We start from the raw sequence: 21,955 nt of genomic DNA on the forward strand, positions 1-21,955 counted from the left end.
TAAAGATGGTTTGTTTCTGCGATTAGTCTTTCTGGTTGTTGGCTAAGCCTTGATGAAGTTAGAGTACAGTAGATACCAGTATGGTTTCTCAACCGTCAATGCTTATACCAGTAGATACCCATGGTCCATGAAGCACTATCATAAATAATAGTATGACATTGAGTTTATCCTAATTGAACGATTTAGTATTGATATTATTACTTTCTCTAATATAGCACTTTCTATAATATATAATATAGTAATGAGTTTATCGATTTCTATTACAATATGCCATTGGATCAGGAATATTTTTAAATATATCAACATGCGCCCTTACATGGATGTGCAAGATTAATGATATATTTATACTTCTAGAAGTTTTCAAAAAATATGAAATTGTGTGTGCAGCCTCTTTACACGACTTGGATGTTTGTGCATAAGTTTCAATAATTTTGTATTTATTTTGTTTGTAAAATATAATTTATCTGTTATATGCAGCATGGTACATTCTTTTTTTAAAAAAAATAACTTATGTAAAGAAGTCCAATTCTTGTTAGCAAGTTATTGGCAGCTACCCAAGCTAAATGATAATTGGTTCACTATAGCATCCGATTTATGTTAATCTCCAAACACAAGAGAGAAATGCAGCTTAAGTACGTTTCTCTTGATCTTCATAACAATTTTAGTGGGGTATATATACTAAGGTGAGTTTGAGGTAGAAGCGAGGAATCATTATCCCATGATTAATTGAATATTAAAATATTTTAAAACTTTAAAAATAAATTAATATAATTTTTAGGGTTTTATATATATATATATAACACTGTTTAAAATCTTGTTCAATAAGAAACGAAAGATTTTATCACCATGTATCACACAGTCTTGAACTCCGCCTGAAAGTAGAATCGGTCTTCCTTCCGTTTCTCTCTTATTCGATGGTTTATCTCTATTTTTACTACCATGTTAACTACTAAGTACTGCTAACTACAAATTAAGGTACGTAGGTTTGGTATAAATGGTATGAGAATTTATAAGTCACATTTTTGCGAAAGCGATACCATACAAATCAAATCGAAACGAATCGATTGTTTTTTCTAGAATCAATTGTCATAATATTGGTACTAAAATATTTAAAAACATGACCATATCGTCGTCCCTGTAAATATATATAACTCCGTCAAAAATAATTGTCGTTCTAAGATGTTTAGCAAAAGTTAAGATTTAAGAGAAAAATAACTATAGTACCCTTTATATGATTGAAAGTGGCAGGATGGTTAGAATATAACAAAGACAAATTTGAATAAGAGATAATTGATGAAGTAAATAGTTTTCTATAATAACGAGTTTTTTGGAACAGAATTTAAATGCCAGAGTAGCATGCTAGTATTTGAGATAGGGGAAATACTCCCTCTGTCCAAAAAAAACCAATTCTTCGGTTTTTTGTGCCCAGCGTTTGACCATCCGTCTTATTTGAAAAATTTTCAGGAAATTAGAAAAAAATTAGTCACACGTAAAGTACTATTCATGATTTATTATCTAATAAAAATAAAAATATCAATCGCAAAAAAAATTTGAATAAGACGAAGAGTCAAAGATTAAGGTAAAAAGTGAAAAATTGGTTTATTTTGGAATGAAGGGAGCATTGGCGTAGGCAGTAGTTGCTACGGCCTAATTGGCTGTCACCTTTATCTTTTCGGATATAATTAAGCTTAAATTTAATTTTTTTAATCTTAAATTAAAAAATAGTTTTACTTTTAAATTGCTAAAAACACATATATAAAATTTCTATTCATAAAATATTTTTTATTTATAAATAAACCATTTCGTTAAATTTTTTTGTAAAGAAACTTTTGACCTCCCGTGTAGAAGTTAGGCAAGCTGCAGACGCAGTTGCTGCAGTCCTGAGAGAAGTGCGTGCGCTTGTAGTAGTACGTACGTAAGCGTAACGTACGCATGGTAGTAGCCGTAGTACTAGGCGCGTCCTAGGCTTGTTCCTGGATGCATCGGTGGCTTTGCAAGTTGTCAAATTGTCGAGCGCTCGCAGTCGCACGGCCCGGTTTGAGTCAAGTCACGCACGACGGACGGACCATCGAACGCGAGCGAGCCTGGCTGAGTGGCTGGTTTAATTTGGGATAAAATCGACGGTCCAACCGGCTGGGCGGGCGATGCTCGCTCGAAATTGTGGGCTTCGCTTGCCTTCGCACTGTCGCACTCAGCAACTCACGATTTCAAGCCCGCCATGGCATACCAGCTTACTGCTTGCTTAACATTCCAAAACCACACATGCAACAGTGAAAAGAAAAAGGGTCCACCCGAGGCCCAAAAAGGTGGGAAATTGTCCTCGATTGAATGTTCCATTGTCATCTTTCGGCCACTGGAGTTAAAGATCGAAACATCCAGAGACCAGAGATATGGACATATCTGATTAATCGATAATAATAACTGTAGTTGAGAGCATGGTTTCCTCGTTGCTGCTATCAGATTTTTTTCACTGGGTTACGGTAATAATAAAGGCCTGATAGCCTCCTTAATGTAAAAACAAACAAATATAATTTAAATTTTTGATAGCCACGGACCATGTTCCTCTTGTTCTTAAAGTGGTCCGGTGGATATAATGTCAACGACCATATGCCAATATATAATGTCATCGTACTGTTTTATCTAGTCTCTACAACCAATATGTATAGACCTATCATTTCCTTATTTACAATATTTTATATATTCGACGATCTTTCTTCCCAGCAGATCCCTATAGCTTAATTAGATTATTGCTAATCACTACCACAGAAACAGTTTTTGTGAACTACCACCTCCAAGCGATGTTTGTCTATATAATTGCGTTGCTGATTTTTAGATTATTGCTAGTCTCGTTATATGCTTGCTGACATTGAAAGAGAGACGATAGGAGAGAGAAATGATTTGTTTTGCATAGAGCCAGCAAAACATCGACTCTTGCCGCATAAAACGAGGAGACAACTAGAAGATCTGTTTTATACATGTGCGGACTTTAATCAGAGACACCAACCGGACAAAAAGCGAACAAGGATATAATTAGTTGTAATTATGAGGGAGTCGGTTTAAGAAACTATACTTTATAGGAGTTCTTTCTACTACTGACATGCCTTGAGACAAAGCTCACGGTGGATTGTACGGTGGACTGACCATTCAACGTGCCCTTATAGACACATGAAGGTATACGGGGCGTTCCACCCACCTACGAAAATTGAGTTTTGTCCGTTAGTAAAAACTGACTTTGTAGCCGTGAATTCATCCCGCTGATCACCAAATTGATTCCACGGTCTTAACTTTCAAAGATGTTCATATATGACAGGCAACATTATTGAACCCCCACCGAAGTCATGGTTGACCCCAGGCCAACGCCACCACCAGACTACCAGTAAACGTCCGTCTCGTCTCCATTCAATTCCTGCTTAATTTTAATCCATTCGTTACCTGCTCCGATCCAAATCTCCATGACTAGCTCCATGCACGCCACTCATCTCGATCGATCTCACTCCCTCCGTCTCTGTCACTCGCTCATTCCACACGCTCGCTCGCTCACCAGCACAGCAGCACGTCACGTAGCATCATGCAGAAGAAGCTTCCCATTTTCCATGGATCGATCTCTTGTGTATAAAAGGCGCCATGGTCCAGCGATTCGATCGTCGATCTCATCAGCAAGCGCCGCCGCGCATGCACCCTCTGCACATCCATCGATCGATCAAACCCTAGCTAGCTAGCTAGCGAGCCTGCCGGCGCCGGCCGGAGAGAGCAAGCTATAAGTTCGTATACTTCTCGGCGGTCGACGATGAGGGAGCTGATGCGGAGGATGAGCTTCTCGGACCGCGTGGGCGACGGCGGCGGTGGCGCGGCGGCGGCCGTGAAGCGCGGGCTGATCCGGAGGCTGAGCTTCTCGGACAGGGTGGTCTCCGTGGGAGACGGCGGCAGCGGTGGCGGCGGGTCGTCGTCGACGCTGCTGAGGAGGCTGAGCTTCTCGGACCGCGGCGGGGACGGAGGAGGAGGAGGCGTGCCGCGCGGGTGCGTGCCGGTGCTGGTCGGCGGGGAGGAGGACGGCGAGCGGTTCGTGGTGCGGGTGGAGGCGCTGCGGCACCCGGCGTTCGCGGCGCTGCTGGAGAAGGCGGCGCAGGAGTTCGGGTACAGGCAGGAGGGCATCCTCCGGCTCCCCTGCGGCGTCCACCATTTCCACCAAGTCCTCGCCGCCGCCGACGCCAAAAACTGATCGATCCATTAACTAATTAATCACCGCGCTTAATTAGTTCAATTATGCAAGTTAAGCAGACGATGATCTCCACCTCTTTAATTGAATGTCCGATAAATTACTTAGTTTAGTACTCACTCTATTCTATATTATAAGATTTTTTAAGTTTATCTAGATTTATCAATGTATCAATATGTATGTTTTGTATATGTATCTAAATTCATTACCACATATATAAATCTAGACATGACTAGAAAGTTTTATAACGTGGAACTGAGAAAATAGCTATTTAGGCTGGTGCTCATGAGTGTCCATCAATCGACTTATATAATCGATTAATTTCTCTTTCGATTTCATTTGAGTCTTTACTCTTTGATACGTCACGACACGAGTCTTCGCATTCCATTGCTATATACTTCTTCCGTTTCATATTATAAGACTTTCTGGTTTGTCTAGATTCATGCATGTATCGATGTATATGCCTGTATATGTATATACAAATGAATCTAGGCGAAATCAGAAAGTTTTATAATATAAACGGATGGAATATATATATAATTCATGCATTATTCAGCATGAATTTCTAAATTCTATTCGACTGGTTTTGTTTTCATTAGGTAATGGATTGTTTTACCATCAGTACTATGTCAATGCCGAAAAAAATAATTAGAAATGCAAAAACAATGTAAATAAAGGTGTATCTAACTTGCTGCATTTTATTGTTACATTTACAAGAAAATATATAAATGGAGAGAAAGCTAGTTTTAAGTTGGATATATTTTAAATTGCAAAGTCTTAATTTATTGGATTTTAAATAACACTAGGCCAATCTATAGAGTCAAAAAAGTTGTATATTTGCACCGAATAAACTTTCCTATTTGTAATATCAATCTATCTTTGTTATTGCGATAATATTTTATCTATCTACGTATACTAATAAAGAGATTAGCAATTGGATCTGTACACTAATGCAATTTAACTCAAAAAATACGATAATAGAATATAAAGCAAAATATATATGCAATTCCTAAAGTAATTCAGATAAAAATCTAAAAGAGAAGGTTTGTTATGAATTACATCTTAAAATAAGAAACTTTCATATCTGAATATCCACCTTGTACAATATACAGTGCATAAGAAAACAAAAGCTATTAATTTTCTAGAATTTTTTGACATATCACCACAAAAACGTGAAAATTGAGATAAAACATTTAGCAGGTACTATAAAAACAGATATTTCAAGGAAAATATAAAGCAGGCTAAGACCTTCTTTTGTTCATTTTTTTTAGTTAAATACACTGTGGGGCTGATTGGTCTTGAACCTCACACTTAACAAACAATTTCAACGGAAAACATTAAAATATGCATGCCTTTTTTTGGGGGGTTAAGATTGAAATGATAAATGGTTGAGATGAAAAAACAGCTGAATAGGTTACATGAGATGAGATGTACTAGATTCAATTCCTAGCCTTGACACGGATGCTCACATTTATGGTTAATATTATACACATTGATAATAATATGCACAGAGTGAGGAGTGATTCCGTTGATCTCAAAATATATCGAACTAGTCCAAAATGTTTAAGGGGTAGGAGTAGGACGTAGTGGTTATCTATACATGTGTTTACAGGTGTAGGACGTGCATGTGTTTACTACCAGAGTAAAGCCGCTTTCGGCTAACGGGGTCTAAGTTAATTTAGATGTGGCATAGAAAACGTAGTAATAGATTAGTACATGATTAGTTAATTATAAATTATTAAAAAAATATAAAATAGATTAATATGATTTTTTAAACAACTTTTCTATAAATTTTTTTTAAAAAAACACCGTTTAGTAATTTGGAAAGCGTGCACATGAACTTATAGGGGGCAAGAACGCGGTCTAAGTGTGTGCGTATATGAGTACATGATATGAGACGGAGGTAGGTGAATTTCAATCAAAATTATCTTGGCTCAGCAAAAATTTTGCTGGCAACCAAAGTGAGGGGCCTGCATGCTTAAGACCGGCATTATTCACGACCCAGAATTGAATCAACCAACAAACGCGTACTCTCTTCCAGTCTTCCAGCTCAACATTTCTCTCTATGCATGCATGCCGAGCGACGATCGTCGTACCAAACTGTCAAAATGCATACTTGTAGTTCTTCCGAATAATCAGCTGCCATTCGATCTCTGCACAAAGTTGTGTACGTGCGTCTGTATATAGTCCGAGACTCTAGGCCAGGCTTTGATGATGTTTGAACACGCTACTGTTTGTTTTTTTTTGTCAGACATGATTGGCGTTTGACCACTAACATCAGTCGGTTCATGCGTGCATGCATGTCAACGCCAACCAAAACCACTACGAACAAATTTCATCTTCAGCGCCAGTTGCATCACCGGTTGACATTTAATTTGATTGTGGCATAGGCAAACGCAATATTCCTATTTATGTAACATGGCTGTTTCAGAATATAAGTATTTTTAGTTTGTTTAGCATAGACTAAGGGGACATCAATAGATTTCATTTTAGCGATTTCAGTGGCTAATTTTTGAATTTTGAATTGATTATATTCCTTTTAAGCATCTAATTAGCATCATGGTCATTGGAATGATAGACATAGTAAGACAAAAAGTTTTTCCAAAAACATCACATCAAATCTTTAGACATTTAAATAAAACATTAAATATAGATGAACCAAAAAACTAATTACAGAGTTATGGAAGAAATCGCGAGACAAATTTTTTAAGACTAATTAGTACATGATTAGCCATAAGTGCTACAGTAAACTACATGTGCTAATGATGGATTAATTATACTCAAAAGATTCATTTCGTGGTTTCCAGGCGGAATCTGAAATTTATTTTGTAATTAAACTACGTTTAATACTTTAAATGTGTGTTAAAAACTTGATATGATGTTTTTGCAAAAAAAATTTGCAAACTAAACGACCTCTAAGAATCAATACGAAAATACTAATATTATATGGTACTAATAATTTGTTTGACTTTTTATATGAAAAACTCATACAATCACCATAATAAACCAGCTGCAACAATCCAGAAATTAAAGAAAAGGAAACCCAGGTAGAATTAGCTACCAGTGTGCAAAAACTATAGGCAGCTAGCATGCATACAGAACTGAATCAATCGATCGATCGATCGATCGTGAGACGCACGGCCGATGGACTGACCGACCGACCGACCTGAAATTCGTAGCATATACGTCAGAGAGAGGAATTGAATCAATCGAGTTAGCTAGCTACAGCACGTTTCCTATTGACTCAGATTATATTGACTGCGTTATTTTACCTACTGTTTCTCGACTTTTATGGTACGCTTCCCGATTATTAAATATTATATTTTATAAAAATTTCTATATAAATGTTCATCATCTCATCTTTATAAAGTAGATTTTTAATTTTGAGTAATTTTACGGTCATTGAGTAGGTACCAAGAGATACTAAAATTTGGTACCTTCTAATACCCAAGGTACCAAATTTTACATAAAAAAATGGTACATTCCGATATCTTCTCCGGACCGCAAAATTGCTCTTTAATTTTATAGCAGTTAAATTTATCGTTGGAGCAATTTTACGGTAGTTGAGTAAGTACTGAGAGATACCAATATTTTAGTGTAAAATTAAATTTTGGTACCTTCTGGTAACTTATAAGATGGAAATTGCTTTTATAGTTTATACTATTTAGATATAAAAAAATTCAGAACCAAAAGAACACATACATACTAGCTGCTGCTCATCGATCAAAGTCTAGCTACTCCAGCGAAAGCGACGGGACAGCAGAAAGCTAGATAAGCTATATGCACCGGTCTCTAGCACGTACTATATATCGGCTAAGAATTCTCGAGCTTAACTGCAACTTTTAATGGCTTTTGAACCGGAGAAGAATTCGGCGACGAACGGCGGGCGAAGACGACGACCCCGTGAAGAGGAGGCCAACTTAGAACAACCAGCTTAGCTGAATAATCTGTGTACTTTTGGTGTAGCTGTGGTACATGTCCTTCAGTCCTCGAGTCTACAGAGAAAAGGTGAAAAGGACTTGAATTTGAATCCAACTCGAATTGGTGTAAAAAAAACTCAAACGAGGACCGGGCGAGAATTTGTGTTCGTCTGAATGATCTCGACAGTGCTGGTTGCTGGACACGACGAAGGTTGGGCCTGGCAGCTTAGCTGGGCTAAGGCTTATGAAGTGGATACGAATTGGGCCGGAATTGCCAGACTTTGCTGGCTTTTGGATTTGGGACTACAAATTGAGCCCACTTGCGATTTTGGGCTTTGAGTTCTACGGCATAATTAATGAGTTTCATTGAAAATGAAAGTCACACTTGTTTTATATTCCCGTTATCTTGGATAATGGTCTTGATTTTTTATTATAATATGATATATGCAAAAGGCAAATACATGTTTATTTTTTTATTTAAGTCTACCTTAAGATTCATCGACATATGTGTCCTTATGCTTCCAAACTAAGTCAATTTTTTAAGAGTTTGATCTTAATCCTATCCCAAACGATATGGATTATGTAACCGTAGGAACTAGCAATTTTTGTAAAATTCAAATCGATTTGTAGCAACCATGGAAGCCGCACTTAAGAATTTTGCACCTGCTTATTATTTGAAATACTGTCCTTGATAATATTTCGTCTCTTCTTCCAGATCGCCGCTCCAAGCCTCTCTGGGCTGTGGGACCCACATGCCCGACGCGTAAAACCCTAAACCCTCCAATCTAATCCAAAACCATCGCCCACTTCTCGCCTCTCCTCTTCTTCTTCCTCCTCTGCTCCGCGGCGCCGCGGCTCCCATGCCCCGCGCGCCGAAACCCTAGCCGACGACCCCAAACCCCGTGATGCCACCGAGGCCCTCCCTCCAGTCGCTCCTACTCATGGCCGCCTCCACCGCCGGCGCCGGGGGCTGCGGGGGGTTCCTCCCCGTCGGTCGCCGCCGCCTCCCCGCCGTGGCGGTCGCCGCGGGGGGAGGCCACCGTATCCGGCTGCTCCACTCCTTCGCCGCGGGTCGAGGACTCCCCGCGGCGGGCCACGAGGTGGCCTGCTGCGCCAGGACCGCCCCCGTGGCGCGGCCCGCCGGCCCCGTCGCCATTCGCTCCAGGGGCGGTAATGATGCGCGTGCATTCGTTGGAATGCTCTGTTTTAATCTGCGAATAGATGCGATGTTGTTTTGTTATCAGTCGTTGGGAATACACTTGTCATTGGCATGAAATGTTCGCGATTAGGTTCATGGCTCGTTACTACTGTATTGCTGTTGGCTGTTAGCTCTGAAATACTCTGTTCCTAAAGCTCCGTAAGGAGTCCATACAGTCATAGTGTCGAAACATTGATTTCAAGGGCAATTTAGTGATTCACCCACCTGGCTGTTTCAAACATTCTTAGTTGGAATGATCACCTGCTCTTTTGATTGTTTTGTTACAGTTTGAGTTAGTTATTCGTCCAAGGCATTTTATATGCCTTGTTTTTGCAGTTTTAGTGCCAACTTGTTCTTTTAGGCTTTCCAATTTGATGTTGATGCATCGGCACTTTCCATTGATGTTGTGTCTCCTGGGATAACAGTTCATTCAGCGGGGGACCACAAAAAGAGTTGTGAGCAGCGACTTGGGCAGTTAATTGAGAAACTGAAGAAGGAAGGAATAAATCCAAATAAATGGAAGCTTGGTACTCAACAACGGATGATCTGCCCAATGGTATCATGCGTTGCTTTTGAATGATTCTACTTATTGGTCATGTCTCCTTTTTCTTTTATTTTCATGAAGTGCCGATCTGGATATCAAGCAAATGTTTTGTGGTTTAAGACCTCAAGGGTTTAAGATTTATGGTCTCCTATCCATTATTTTCCATCTGCTTTGATTCACTTGCTCCTGTATCATATGTCTGTTACATCAGGAGTATTATCTAAGAGCTAAGATGCTGTAAAGTATCATCATTTTAGTGCCTGGTTCATAAAACCCACTAGTTTCTATATAGCATGGTCACCTGCACATGTTATAAATATATAGACGACCTTTTGGTGATCCAATTTCTTTACATGTTGAGCTATCAGACAAGTGATTAGTGTTGCTTTCCATATGTTCACTAGTGCAATGGGGGATCTACTGAGGAACAAAGCCTCAGTGTTTTTATCAGAATGGATGGGTGAGTTATTATATATACCCTTCTTCAACCTGTACTTCTTAAGATGTACTGTAGGGCCTATGTGTAATCTGATGTTTGTCCTATTTTTGTTCTTCAGGAAAGATGCAGTATGGCAATGTTTTAGATCTAATTGTGGTTGGAAGGGAAATGTCAAGGTGCCTTTACCTAGTAATATATGAAAAAAACTAAGTTAATAAACCATCCTGATATCGCTATTGTTCTTTCTGCAGCCTGATGGTGTTTCCAAGATTTCACAAGCCAAAAATGGCACAGAATGTGAAACTGACCAGGATGGTGAAGCTAATCTGCCAGTCAATAAGGTTTACAGAAAAATTTGTGAGGAGGACCTCCATCTTGAGCCACTTTGTGATGAGGTAAAAAATAATTTGAGGCTTGAATATGTACTAAATTCTACAGTTGTTTGTGAAACTTTCTTGATGCCTTTTTCATTCTTCTTTGATGTATCCTAATAAAAGCTTTTGCACATTGGTGCTCTGCAAAATGATCACTTTTTGTCAGCTTGTAACATACTTCTCAGAGAGAATGATATCGCCAGAAACACTTCGTAGGAACAGCGTAATGCAGCGTAACTGGAGTAATAAGGTATAGATGGATGCATTTCTGGAGCTCAGTTTTGGACACAACATCTGGGTGTTAACATAGTAAACATATTTTGTTTGCAGATAGTTATTGCTTTCACCTATCGACGTGATGGAGTACTCGTTGGCTGCAAATATAGGGAAGTCTCTAAGAAATTTTCACAGGTTTGGCATACTATTCCTTTTTAGGATATATGATCTTGTGGTATATTTCTATCATGCTTATTTTTTTGCTTATACCAGGAAGCAAACACAGAGAAAATTTTATATGGTCTGGATGATATAAAGCGAGCTCGGGATATTATCATTGTATGTTCCAAATCCATCGTTTGATATTCTTTATTGACATTGTTCCTTAAAATGTGTGCGAATGCTTTCAAATTCCCAGTTTTTAGTATCTTGTTTGCTTTACTGGCATTGCAGGTTGAGGGTGAAATCGATAAGCTCTCCATGGAAGAAGCTGGTTACCGTAACTGTGTCAGTGTACCAGATGGTGCACCACCACAAGTATCCAGCAAGCTCCCAGATAAAGAACAGGTTAGTCTTTCTGGTTTTGCTGAAGTTTTGTCCCTCAAGAATCATGGCAACTTATATTTCTGCCACTATTAGTACAGTTCTTCAGTTTGAGTGTTGATCTCTTGTACAGTTTTAGCTAATCTGCGGCCTAACAGTTGCTTATGTTCCCTGTAAAGCTAGGATAAGAAGTACCAATATCTGTGGAATTGCAAAGATTATCTTGACTCGGTGGGCATTTTTTTGTTTCTGAATAAATTACTTTTAGAACTATATATGTTAGATACACAGGTTTTGTTTTAATTCATGTATTTGCCATGACAACAGGCATCTAGGATAATTCTGGCAACAGATGCTGATCATCCAGGGCAGGCCCTGGCTGAGGAACTCGCTCGTCGTCTTGGTAAAGAAAGGTTTGTGTATCAATTTGTTGCTATCATGAGCTTTGTCATGAATATAAGAATGACTATAAAAGCCTTCATGTGTTGTATAATGACTGTAAAAGCCCTCATGTGTTGTATTTAACTTGATCCAATCAGATGTTGGAGGGTCAACTGGCCAAAGAAGAATGAGACAGATATTTGCAAAGACGCAAATGAGGTTTGTCATGGCATGCATGGGTTCCTTTGACTAATACATTATTTGTCTTACCACCATTGTTTGACTAATTTACTCATTATTGCAACTTGATTAAACAGTAAACATGTTGTTCCTTTTTTGTGTATATGTTATCCTTAATGGCTGTTTCTGGCTGAAGTATTTGACGTAAAATATATTATATGTGGCCAGTGTGGACAGTTATTGCACATGAGTTGCTACCTTTGAAGTATGTAATAGTTTTGAGTATTTCTAAATCAATGTAAGGGTTAAGGCTGTTGATATGAGCGTGGATACTGGACTCGCACACATATATATATTTTTAGTTGAATTGATTGAGCATATCAACTGCTTAGTGGTTACCAAATTGTCATTTTGATCTGTAACTTCACAGGAATTTAGTTTATATACTATGATAATAATGCAGTCAAAACCTTGTCCTTTTAGAGTATTCAAAGCAGATATTCCATCTCATCTTCCATATTGAAAATAGAGTATCTGGGGGAAAAATGTTGCTCTAGCAAATACTCCATCCTATTCTCCAAAAATAGAGTATCATCCATATTGAAAAGAGATACTCCATATTTGAATGTTCTCTCTCTCCCCACTCCATATCTCAATATCCAATCTCAAGAGGAGAGAGCAATAAAACATGAGAGAAGGTGGTTGCAAAATATTAATAAAATATATATAGAGGGTATAATAGGATGTTCTGTTGGAGTGATAACTAATATGAAGAAAGAATTTATTTTAGATGATCATCCAAATAGCAATATAGATGATCAAATTTAGATGAGCTACTAGGAATGCTTGCCTTTTATTTCATGCAGAAAGGTATACTGAAAGTTACAGGCACAGTCAAGGTGGTGTGTAAGCTTTCAAGCATGTGGAAATAATCTATTTCTACCGTAGTTTTCAAGACAAGGATGAGCTGTTATTCAACTTCAGAACTTCTATTGAGGCATAAGCCGCCTAACCCTAAATTATGGTATTATTATTAGTAGTGCTCCCTATAAGCTTAAGCCTGCCCAAATATCTGTGCTGATATTCGTATTAAAATCTATTAAGGCTTTTCTCTGAAGAAAAATATTCTATAGTGTTGCCATTGGCCAAATATTTTCTGCCTCTACATTCTGATGGACCATCTAAAAATATGATCATGTATGACTTATGATTAGAGTTGTTACTGCCATTGGTTCCATTTTGTTGAAATGAGATTATTAGATCGCAGCATGCTTCAAGTTAGAGTGTGTGAACTTCTGACGCTGTGTACTGTCGGACCTTGTAACATCCTTTTGTACTACAGGTACTGATGTTTTTAGGACCACAAGCATTGAAAAAGGTTATAGATAATGCAGAACTGTATCCTATAAGAGGCCTTTTCTCCTTCAAAGATTTCTTCCCTGAGATTGATAATTATTATCTTGGAATCCGTGGGGATGAGCTTGGTGTTCCTACTGGATGGAATTCTATGGATGAGCTTTACAAGGTATTTCTTACTTGCATTCTGTTATGCTTGTACTTATTGTTGCATATTGGACTTGAAAACAGTTAGCCTGCCTATTTTTCTGTATTCCCTTGTTTTCTTTTGCCACACTGAATGTCATACTTTGCTGCACATAAAAGAAAATATATTATAATATTACCTAAAATCAATAAAAATATTTTTCCATGAAATATGTTACCCATCCTTTTGCTATTGAGAATATTCACCTTAATTTGATTTCATATGGCTATCCATTTCAATTCGATTGTTTTTAAATATTAAGAAGCTCAAGTACTAATTTGCAAAGTAAAAAATGGGAGTGGAATTTTTCTTTTAAAGGAGTATAGATTTATTTGCCAAGAGAAGAGAAGGTTTTTTTTACTGACCTTAAGTTGAACCTGGTCATCTTGTTTACATCACTCTTCTTTTGATACTATTTGCAAAAACTAACTGTAGGCATCAGCTTTCCATGCCCTCACTTTTGAACTTTTTTATTTATTTTGGGCTTAGAATCTAAAGAATTATTGCTTACTGTTTTTATCCCATGAATCTGCATGCCTTGCCAATATAGGCATACAGTAATGATTTGCTGATTTTTCTGAGCACAACTCCGACAATTGCTTCTGTTTCCCCTTGAGTGTTGACTGAGAACAACTTGTTTCTGTTTTCCCCTTGAGTGTAACTATCACCTGATCTGACTGTACTTTAGCCTAGATGATCTACACTTGCTAGAAGTGTGCTAGAAACCTTTTTTTTTTTTTGTAATTCTTCCATCATGTGGTTCTGTTTTGTATTTTGTAGGTTGTTCCTGGGGAGTTAACTGTAGTAACAGGAGTGCCGAATTCTGGTAAAAGTGAGTGGATTGATGCCTTGCTGTGCAATATAAATGACCAGGTTGGGTGGAAATTCGTTTTGTGCTCAATGGAAAACAAGGCAAGCAATTTTTGGTTACTGATAATACTAAATTAATTTTTAGTTTCATTGGGGACCTTCAAATAATGGTAATTTTGGTATTTAGGTCAGGGAACATGCTAGGAAGCTCTTAGAGAAGCGCATTAAGAAACCATTCTTTGATGCTAGGTAAGTAATATATTTATGTTTAATCTCATGATAATCCCTAAAGTAAATAGTTGCCTTTTGAGCACTCCTTTGGAAACCATACTAAGCAAAAACAGCGGTAATAGCGTCTGGCAAGTTCAATGTGGAAATCCCTCTTGGGATAAATGGTTTAATGAGTTATATTATATGCGCGCTAAGTTGAACTTAAGATGGCTGTTACAGTATTTGTTTCAAAGGTTACGTTATGTGTAAATGGTTTAGCAACCCTTGTTTTGGTTAATACAGATATGGAGGCTCTGCAGAAAGAATGAGTATAGAGGAATTTGAAGAAGGCAAACAATGGCTGAATGAAACATTCCATCTGATCCGGTATGTATTAATTCTTTTTATAACATAATTGTCAATGTTTTGTAGGGTTCTACCAAAATGGGTTAGCTGGTTTCACCAAAGTCAGCTTTAGTTCTTGTTTTGCTTGGGTGCTCAGGCTCCAAGTATATTATTGTACTGCACATTGATTGGGTTAAACGGTTTTGAGCAAACTGTTTTCTTTCAATAGTCTTGTGTTACCACTCTTATCATAGCAATTTGCTGGAATGCAATGGGATTTCCTCCATATCTTGGACAATATACCTCTCCAGCTGATGATTTATATACAGAGGTTTACATTCTTGTTTGTGACACTGAATCTGCGTAATTAATCAGGTGTGAAGATGATTGTCTTCCATCCATTAATTGGGTTCTCGAGCTTGCTAAAGCTGCAGTTCTAAGATATGGAGTGCGTGGTCTTGTGATTGATCCATATAATGAACTTGATCACCAACGCCCCTCTAATCAGTAAGCATCGCCTAAACCTCTTTTAAGAATGATTTGTCACTAGTTATCAACAGCGCTATCATAGTCTTAGCTAGCCTTCAACTATACTCAGTTTTAAAGCACTTAATGTCATGTTTGCATTTTTGCTATTTACAGAACTGAAACAGAATATGTCAGTCAGATGCTTACCAAGATTAAGCGCTTTGCTCAACACCATTCCTGTCATGTTTGGTTTGTTGCCCACCCTAGACAGGTTAGCTGATTGAACATAATTGTGTATTAATCATTGTAACATAATTGCAATGCACAATTAGCCTTACAAGCTGTTACTGCTTTGCTAGCTTCATAACTGGAATGGTGGTCCACCTAATATGTATGACATCAGTGGAAGCGCACATTTTATAAACAAATGTGATAATGGAATTGTCATCCACCGAAATAGGGACCCAAACAGTGGCCCTGTTGATGTGGTTCAGGTTACTCTTGCTTTCTCTTTTACCATTTAATTTATAATTTTGTGTGCTTCAATTTAGGGCTGCACTTGACTCTTGTGTTTTTTTATTATGTTGGGGTTGAATGGGGTTATCACAGGTTTGTGTGAGGAAAGTGCGGAACAAAGTAATTGGACAAATAGGAGATGCTTTCTTGTCATATGACCGGTACATCATATTTTATGGACCATGCTTCATATGTTATTTTTGTCTAGTTTTGTATTTATCACTTTGCAATAAGTACTAGATCTAGTTCCTATTTATCAAGTATTCAAACTGCATGACTAACTAAATCACCAAGTCAATCATTTTGCCCCCACAGGGTTAGTGGTGAGTTCAGGGATGCAGATAAAGATACTGTAGCAAAGGCTACTGTTGCAGCCGCTAATGCAGCGAAAGCCCCACACAGAAAAGGATAAATACCCTGCTGATTTCACTTACTCACTGACCGACCGGAACAAGGTGGAGGGATATTGTTATTGATGCTGCGTTTTGCTGTATAATGGAGATCACGGCTAACTTCATACAGTGGAGCTGACTGATCAGCCATTTTTTTTCTGCGAGAAGACCCTTTTGGAGGTCAACTGTCTGCTGCAGAATTTGGTGGAAGACGGCTAACCTTGTTCACATGGCCTACAAGATATTAGTTTGGTAATGTATATCAAAGATTCAATTGTAGTTAATTTTACATCAGGTGCTATGAACATTTAGTGGTGGGTTCTATCAGTAGGAAAACTTCATCGGTTGGATTACATCATGTACTCCTATGCCCTTCCAAAAGTTGTAGTTGCTGGAAGGGCGTTTATTAATACATGAGATGTAATTTATTCCAGTCCTCCGTATCCATGATCTTAAGGCAATGCTTTTTTTACCCAAATTGTGGAGTCTTGAGATTCTTCTACCATCAAAACACATGCAAACCAAACCAAGCCATCAGAGCCATGTGGTGATCTCAACCCCCATCAAAGCTTGCAAGCAAAGCTGTAGGGTTCCTAAATCTTGTTTATCCCCGTGCATTTTCCTTCTCACTATGTATGATCCTGTCTTTATGGACCGAGCTCTTTATATTTATTTACACCTTGTCATTTGGCTGTTTCTGGCAGGCAACCAGCTGGAGGTGGAGTGCTGGACACTCGAGCAAAGGGCAAAGCTGTGGCTGGCAATGCCATCTGGAACGGCGCATTGCCCCCCTTCAGTTGCAGCTGGTATGGGGCCAGTGCACACTTTTGTCCTTGCCTCCATCGCTTCTCGTTACATAGAACAATCTCCTTTTTCCAGCTCGCAAATGCAATTAAACAGTGGTGTTTAGTTGTCAAAATTTTTTGTAAAAACATCACATCGAACGTTTAACCGGATGTCGGAAGGGGTTTTCGGGCATGAATGAAAAAACAAATTTCACGGCTAGCCTAGAAAACCGCGAGACAGATCTTTTGAGCCTAATTAATTCGTCATTAGCACATGTTGGTTACTGTAGCACTTATGGTTAATCATAGACTAATTAGGCTCAAAAGATTTGTCTCAAGATTTCTTTTATAACTGTGCAATTAGTTAAAAATTCGATGTGATGTTTTTGGAGAAAAAATTTAGGAGCTAAACAAGGCCTCAGAGCAACATAGTAGCTGTCCAGTCAAACACCCAAGCTGTCAGATTAACAAAGGGGCCCCACCAAAAAAAAAAGGAAAGCAAAGAACAACCTATCATTAACACAGCACAGTACAGCTGCACAGGAGGCCATCTCACTTCTCTCTGGCTCTGTCCTGCCACAGAAAGAAACCATCGAAACGACTCTCAACCAGCTAGCCGTTGTTGGTTGGGTCTGCGAGCTTTGGCACCGCCAAAAGCCCACCGGCCCAACGGCTCTCGCACCCCAACCATGCACATGTGTCGCCTCCCCATTGGCTGCCCTGCCATAGCCGTTGCTCTGCTAGTATATAGCCCCACCCGCTTGTTCCCCTCTCGGTCTTACTCCCCGCTTCTCCTCTGACACGAAAAAAATTGCATCTTTTTTTGTGTGTGTGTTTGTTGTTTTGTTGCTTGGTGTTTGGTGGTAGCCATGGCGGTGGAGGTCGTCGTGTCTGAGGGTGTGGCGGCCACCGCGGCAGCTGAGGTGGTGGCGCCGGAGGCGAAGGAGGTGAGCGGGGAGGCGGCTGATGAGGCGGTGACGCTGGCTGCCGTTGTGTCCAAGAACGCGTCGTTCAGGGAGGAGAGCAACTTCCTGGATGATCTCAAGGACGGCGAGAGGAAGGCGTTGGCTGAGCTCCGTGCCAAAGTGGAGGAGGCCATCGTGGAGGGCAAGCTGTTCGATGACGCCAAGAAGAAGGCGGCAGCGGATGAGACTGCTGCCGGGGAGAAGAAGGATTCCGAGAAGAAGGCGGCGGCGGCGGAGGAGGCTGCCGGTGAGAATAAAGATGCCGATGAGAAGAAAGAGGAGGGGCGGGTGACGGAGAAGAAAGAGGAGGAGCCGGTGACGGAGGAGAAGAAAGAGGAGGAGCTAGGTGAGGAGCAGCAGCCCAAGAAAGAGGAAGCCGGCGAGGGCGAGAAGGCGGTCGCCGCAGAGGAGAAGCCGGCAGCGGAGGTGACGCCGCCGGTGGTTGTGGACAAGGATATCGCTCTGTGGGGCGTGCCGCTGCTGCCGAGCAAGGGCGACGACGCCACCGACGTCGTGCTCCTCAAATTCCTCCGCGCGCGCGACTTCAAGGCCGGCGCCGCCTTCGACATGCTCCGCAAGACCCTCCTCTGGCGGAGGGACTGGAAGGGCTTCGCCGCCACGGACGACGTCGACGTCGCCGAGGAGCTCCCCGCCGAGCTCGCCGATGCGTGCTACCTCGACGGCGCGGACAGGGAGGGCCACCCGGTGTGCTACAACGCGCCCGGCGTGTTCGCCGACGACGCCGTGTACAAGAAGGCGCTCGGCACGGAGGAAGGCAAGGCGAGGTTCCTCCGGTGGAGGGTGCGCGCCATGGAGAGCCACGTGGCCAAGCTCGACTTCAAGCCCGGCGGCGTCGCGTCGCTGCTGCAGGTGACGGACCTCAAGAACTCGCCGGGGCCGGCCAAGAAGGACCTCCGGGTCGCCATGAAGCAGGTCCTCGAGCTCTTCCAGGACAACTACCCTGAGCTCGTCGCAAGAAACGTGAGTGCTACCTGTAATTTAATTCTGTCCTCAATTTTTAGACCCAAATGCGTCAGATTTAACTAAATTTTGTGCCAATTGAACTGCAGATCCTGATCAATGTGCCCTTCTGGTACTACGCGTTCAGCACCCTCTTATACCCGTTCATGACGCAGAGGACCAAGAGCAAGTTCGTCATTGCTCGCCCCTCCAAGGTCACAGAGACCCTCCTCAAGTAAGAACTTGTTGCTTCGATTGCAATGTACTTACACTTTTTCATAATTTTGGAGCAACTTTTGATTAAAAATGTGTGCTTCTTCTGCAATCTGAAGGTACATTTCAATCGAGGCCATCCCAGTAAAGTACGGTGGTCTCAAACGCGACGACGACACCGAGTTCTCCTCCGAGGACAGTGAAGTCACAGAACTGATTGTCAAGGCAAGCTCCACTGAAACCATTGAGATCGAAGCCACAGAGGTATAAACACGACCAATTTGAACAAAATTTCTCAAAACAACTTGAAACTGCAGAGTTGCTTAGCACGTTCGGTGTCTTGTTTCAGGGTGACACCACGCTGACATGGGACCTGACGGTGCTGGGATGGGAGGTGAACTACAAGGAGGAGTTCGTGCCGAGCGACGAGGGCTCGTACACCGTCATCGTCAGGAAGGGGAAGAAGATGGGCTCGTCGGAGGCGGCGGTCCGCAACTCGTTCCGCGCCGGCGAGCCGGGGAAGGTGGTCCTCACCGTCGAGAACCTGACGCTCAGGAAGAAGAAGGTGCTGTTCAGGCACAAGGCCAGGAGCGCCTGTGCCAAGAAGTGCTGAGAACTTGGGCTTTTCTCGCTCGTGGTGATCGTGATGTGGTGAATTCTTTGGAGGCTGTGATGTTCGGTGGATTCGTTCCATTCTTTTGTCCAAGCGAAGTATAATCATTATTTGTATGGAGATTGTTTCATTCATTTACCTGAGAATACAAAGAATCGAATCATTACAGAAGTTTTTGTGTGCTTTACTACTGGTTTCGTTTTTCTTAGGCCTTATTTAGTTTGCAAAAACATCATTTGAAGTATTAAATATAGTCTAATTACAAAATAAATTTTAGATTTTGTCCGTAAATCGCGAGACAATTTTTGAGTCTAATTAATCCGTCATTAGCACATACAGGTCACTGTAGTATTTATGGCTAATCACATCTTAGTTAGGTTTAAAAGATTCTATCATGATTTCCTCCGTAACTATGTAATTAGTTTTAATGTTCATGTATATTTAATGTTCCATTTAGACGTCCAAAAATTTGATGCGATGTTTTTTTAAAAAAATTTAGGAACTAAACAGGGGTCTTAGTTTCCCTCTCTTCTTTCCACTTTAATCTGTGTGCAAACATCATGTGCACATGGAGTAACAATTTTTATCAACCCAAAAGTCCTCTGTGTTATTTCCAGGGATCCAGATCCTATGCAGTCATATAGTTGTGACTGTAACTTATGCAGTTGCTGCTGTCACCATAGGATAAAGATGAGACGGTTTAATTCAGTGGTGTGCACTGTTTAGATCACTGAAGCAAAATATTATAGCATCGACAATATTACAATGGTCATTGTGTGCCGTTGATCATTAAAATGAATGGCTAAAATTACTTGCAGTTCTGATCTCAATTCTATTTCCGATAGTTCTAGAGGTTGATCAAATAACATAGGGACAAACAAAAATAATTTATAAATAAAACATCGAAAATGCTACGTAATAGGTTCTCGTCAAAACCACCAGCGACGGGATACAACTACTAGTATCTCACTCCAACAAAGAACACAACATCGATAGCATAGAGGAGGCGACGACAGTACCTGTAGCGATGACGGTGACGGCGGCGGCAACGGTGACAGCAACGGTGATGGCAACGCACTCTAGCCCCTTTCTGGCAACTCAAAGGACTTGCCTCACTCTATTCATTTTCCTATGGTGAATTAACAACTTTTGGGTGGATGAGGGGTGGGGATTGAAGTGATATCTTGTTTTAGGGATGGGTTTGGATGTGAACATGGATTATTTGCCAACTTTAGTCAACGGGAAGATGTATTAGTACCTCACGCGAACCATATGTGATACCGGAAGAGTATCAGGCTTGTTAACATGACCAGGTAACATGATACCTTCAGGTAACAGTAACTTCTAGGCAGCATGAACGCTACTCAAAGGATATCAAGCTGGTAACATAACCAGGTAACATGATATCCCCAGGTAATATTGTTCCTCACATGTATTATGTATGATATCTCAAGGTAACATGAACGAAAACTCCGAGATAACATAATACCTCATATATATCATATATGATACCTTGAAATAATAATATCATAGCTAAGTATTATGGTAACTTTAATATAACTGGTACCTTACATAGTCTTCTTATATAGTCTTAAAAAAACATAGTACCTTATATATATTATATATTATACATAAACAGTATCCAACCAACCAAACCAGTCATCGTCTTCCTTCTACACATGCTCTGCTTTCCTCCCCTCTCCCGCACCAGGAATCATGGCGACAGACTCCTCGCCGCAGAGGACATCACGTCACTGTTAGAATCGGTATTATCCCGTTGGTTGAACAATAAACCGTAGTGTAGCAGTCCCATATATATATATATATATATATATATATATATATATATATATATATATATATATATATATATATATATATATATATATATATATATATAACCCAAAAAATAAAAAATTAAATTTTAGCTTATAAACATAAGAAAAGCAAAAAAGATGATTGTGCTAGTTGAATTCCAATGGAATTTAACAACAATTTGCGTCTAAGCACAAGTCCAATGCATTCCAAAACAGTTTAACTAATTAATCCAGAAGTTAAGAGATGCCACCATATGATATAAATATACAGCTCAATATCTATCCCTGCTGCATAATAACAATAATC

General features: G+C 40.0%; 3 protein-coding genes across 3 annotated transcripts; all 3 read left to right on the top strand.

The window, feature by feature from the left end:
- The first annotated feature begins 3,660 nt into the window (after positions 1 to 3,660).
- Positions 3,661 to 4,330, top strand: LOC102707784. The gene has a single exon (XM_006657177.2). It carries the CDS (start codon positions 3,788 to 3,790, stop codon positions 4,217 to 4,219), a length of 432 nt encoding a protein of 143 aa, XP_006657240.1. The 5' UTR covers positions 3,661 to 3,787; the 3' UTR covers positions 4,220 to 4,330.
- A 4,614-nt stretch (positions 4,331 to 8,944) lies between these two features.
- On the top strand, positions 8,945 to 17,267 carry LOC102708903 (twinkle homolog protein, chloroplastic/mitochondrial). Its single transcript, XM_040524960.1, has 22 exons — positions 8,945 to 9,306; positions 9,760 to 9,890; positions 10,283 to 10,338; positions 10,436 to 10,493; positions 10,569 to 10,712; positions 10,858 to 10,941; positions 11,022 to 11,102; positions 11,181 to 11,246; positions 11,361 to 11,474; positions 11,634 to 11,681; positions 11,778 to 11,863; positions 11,990 to 12,050; positions 13,354 to 13,536; positions 14,335 to 14,466; positions 14,552 to 14,613; positions 14,878 to 14,961; positions 15,295 to 15,426; positions 15,562 to 15,658; positions 15,747 to 15,881; positions 15,997 to 16,064; positions 16,219 to 16,879; positions 17,000 to 17,267. The coding sequence occupies exons 1-21, from the start codon at positions 9,042 to 9,044 to the stop codon at positions 16,313 to 16,315; spliced, it is 2,184 nt and encodes a 727-aa protein (XP_040380894.1). The 5' UTR covers positions 8,945 to 9,041; the 3' UTR covers positions 16,316 to 16,879; positions 17,000 to 17,267.
- A 169-nt stretch (positions 17,268 to 17,436) lies between these two features.
- Positions 17,437 to 20,002, top strand: LOC102709183 (patellin-4). The gene is made up of 4 exons (XM_015838797.2): positions 17,437 to 19,026; positions 19,116 to 19,240; positions 19,338 to 19,482; positions 19,568 to 20,002. The coding sequence occupies exons 1-4, from the start codon at positions 17,950 to 17,952 to the stop codon at positions 19,829 to 19,831; spliced, it is 1,611 nt and encodes a 536-aa protein (XP_015694283.2). The 5' UTR covers positions 17,437 to 17,949; the 3' UTR covers positions 19,832 to 20,002.
- The last annotated feature ends 1,953 nt before the right edge of the window (positions 20,003 to 21,955 follow it).

The sequence above is a fragment of the Oryza brachyantha genome, chromosome 6 (genome assembly GCF_000231095.2).
Source record: "Oryza brachyantha chromosome 6, ObraRS2, whole genome shotgun sequence".
NCBI lineage: Eukaryota > Viridiplantae > Streptophyta > Magnoliopsida > Poales > Poaceae > Oryza > Oryza brachyantha.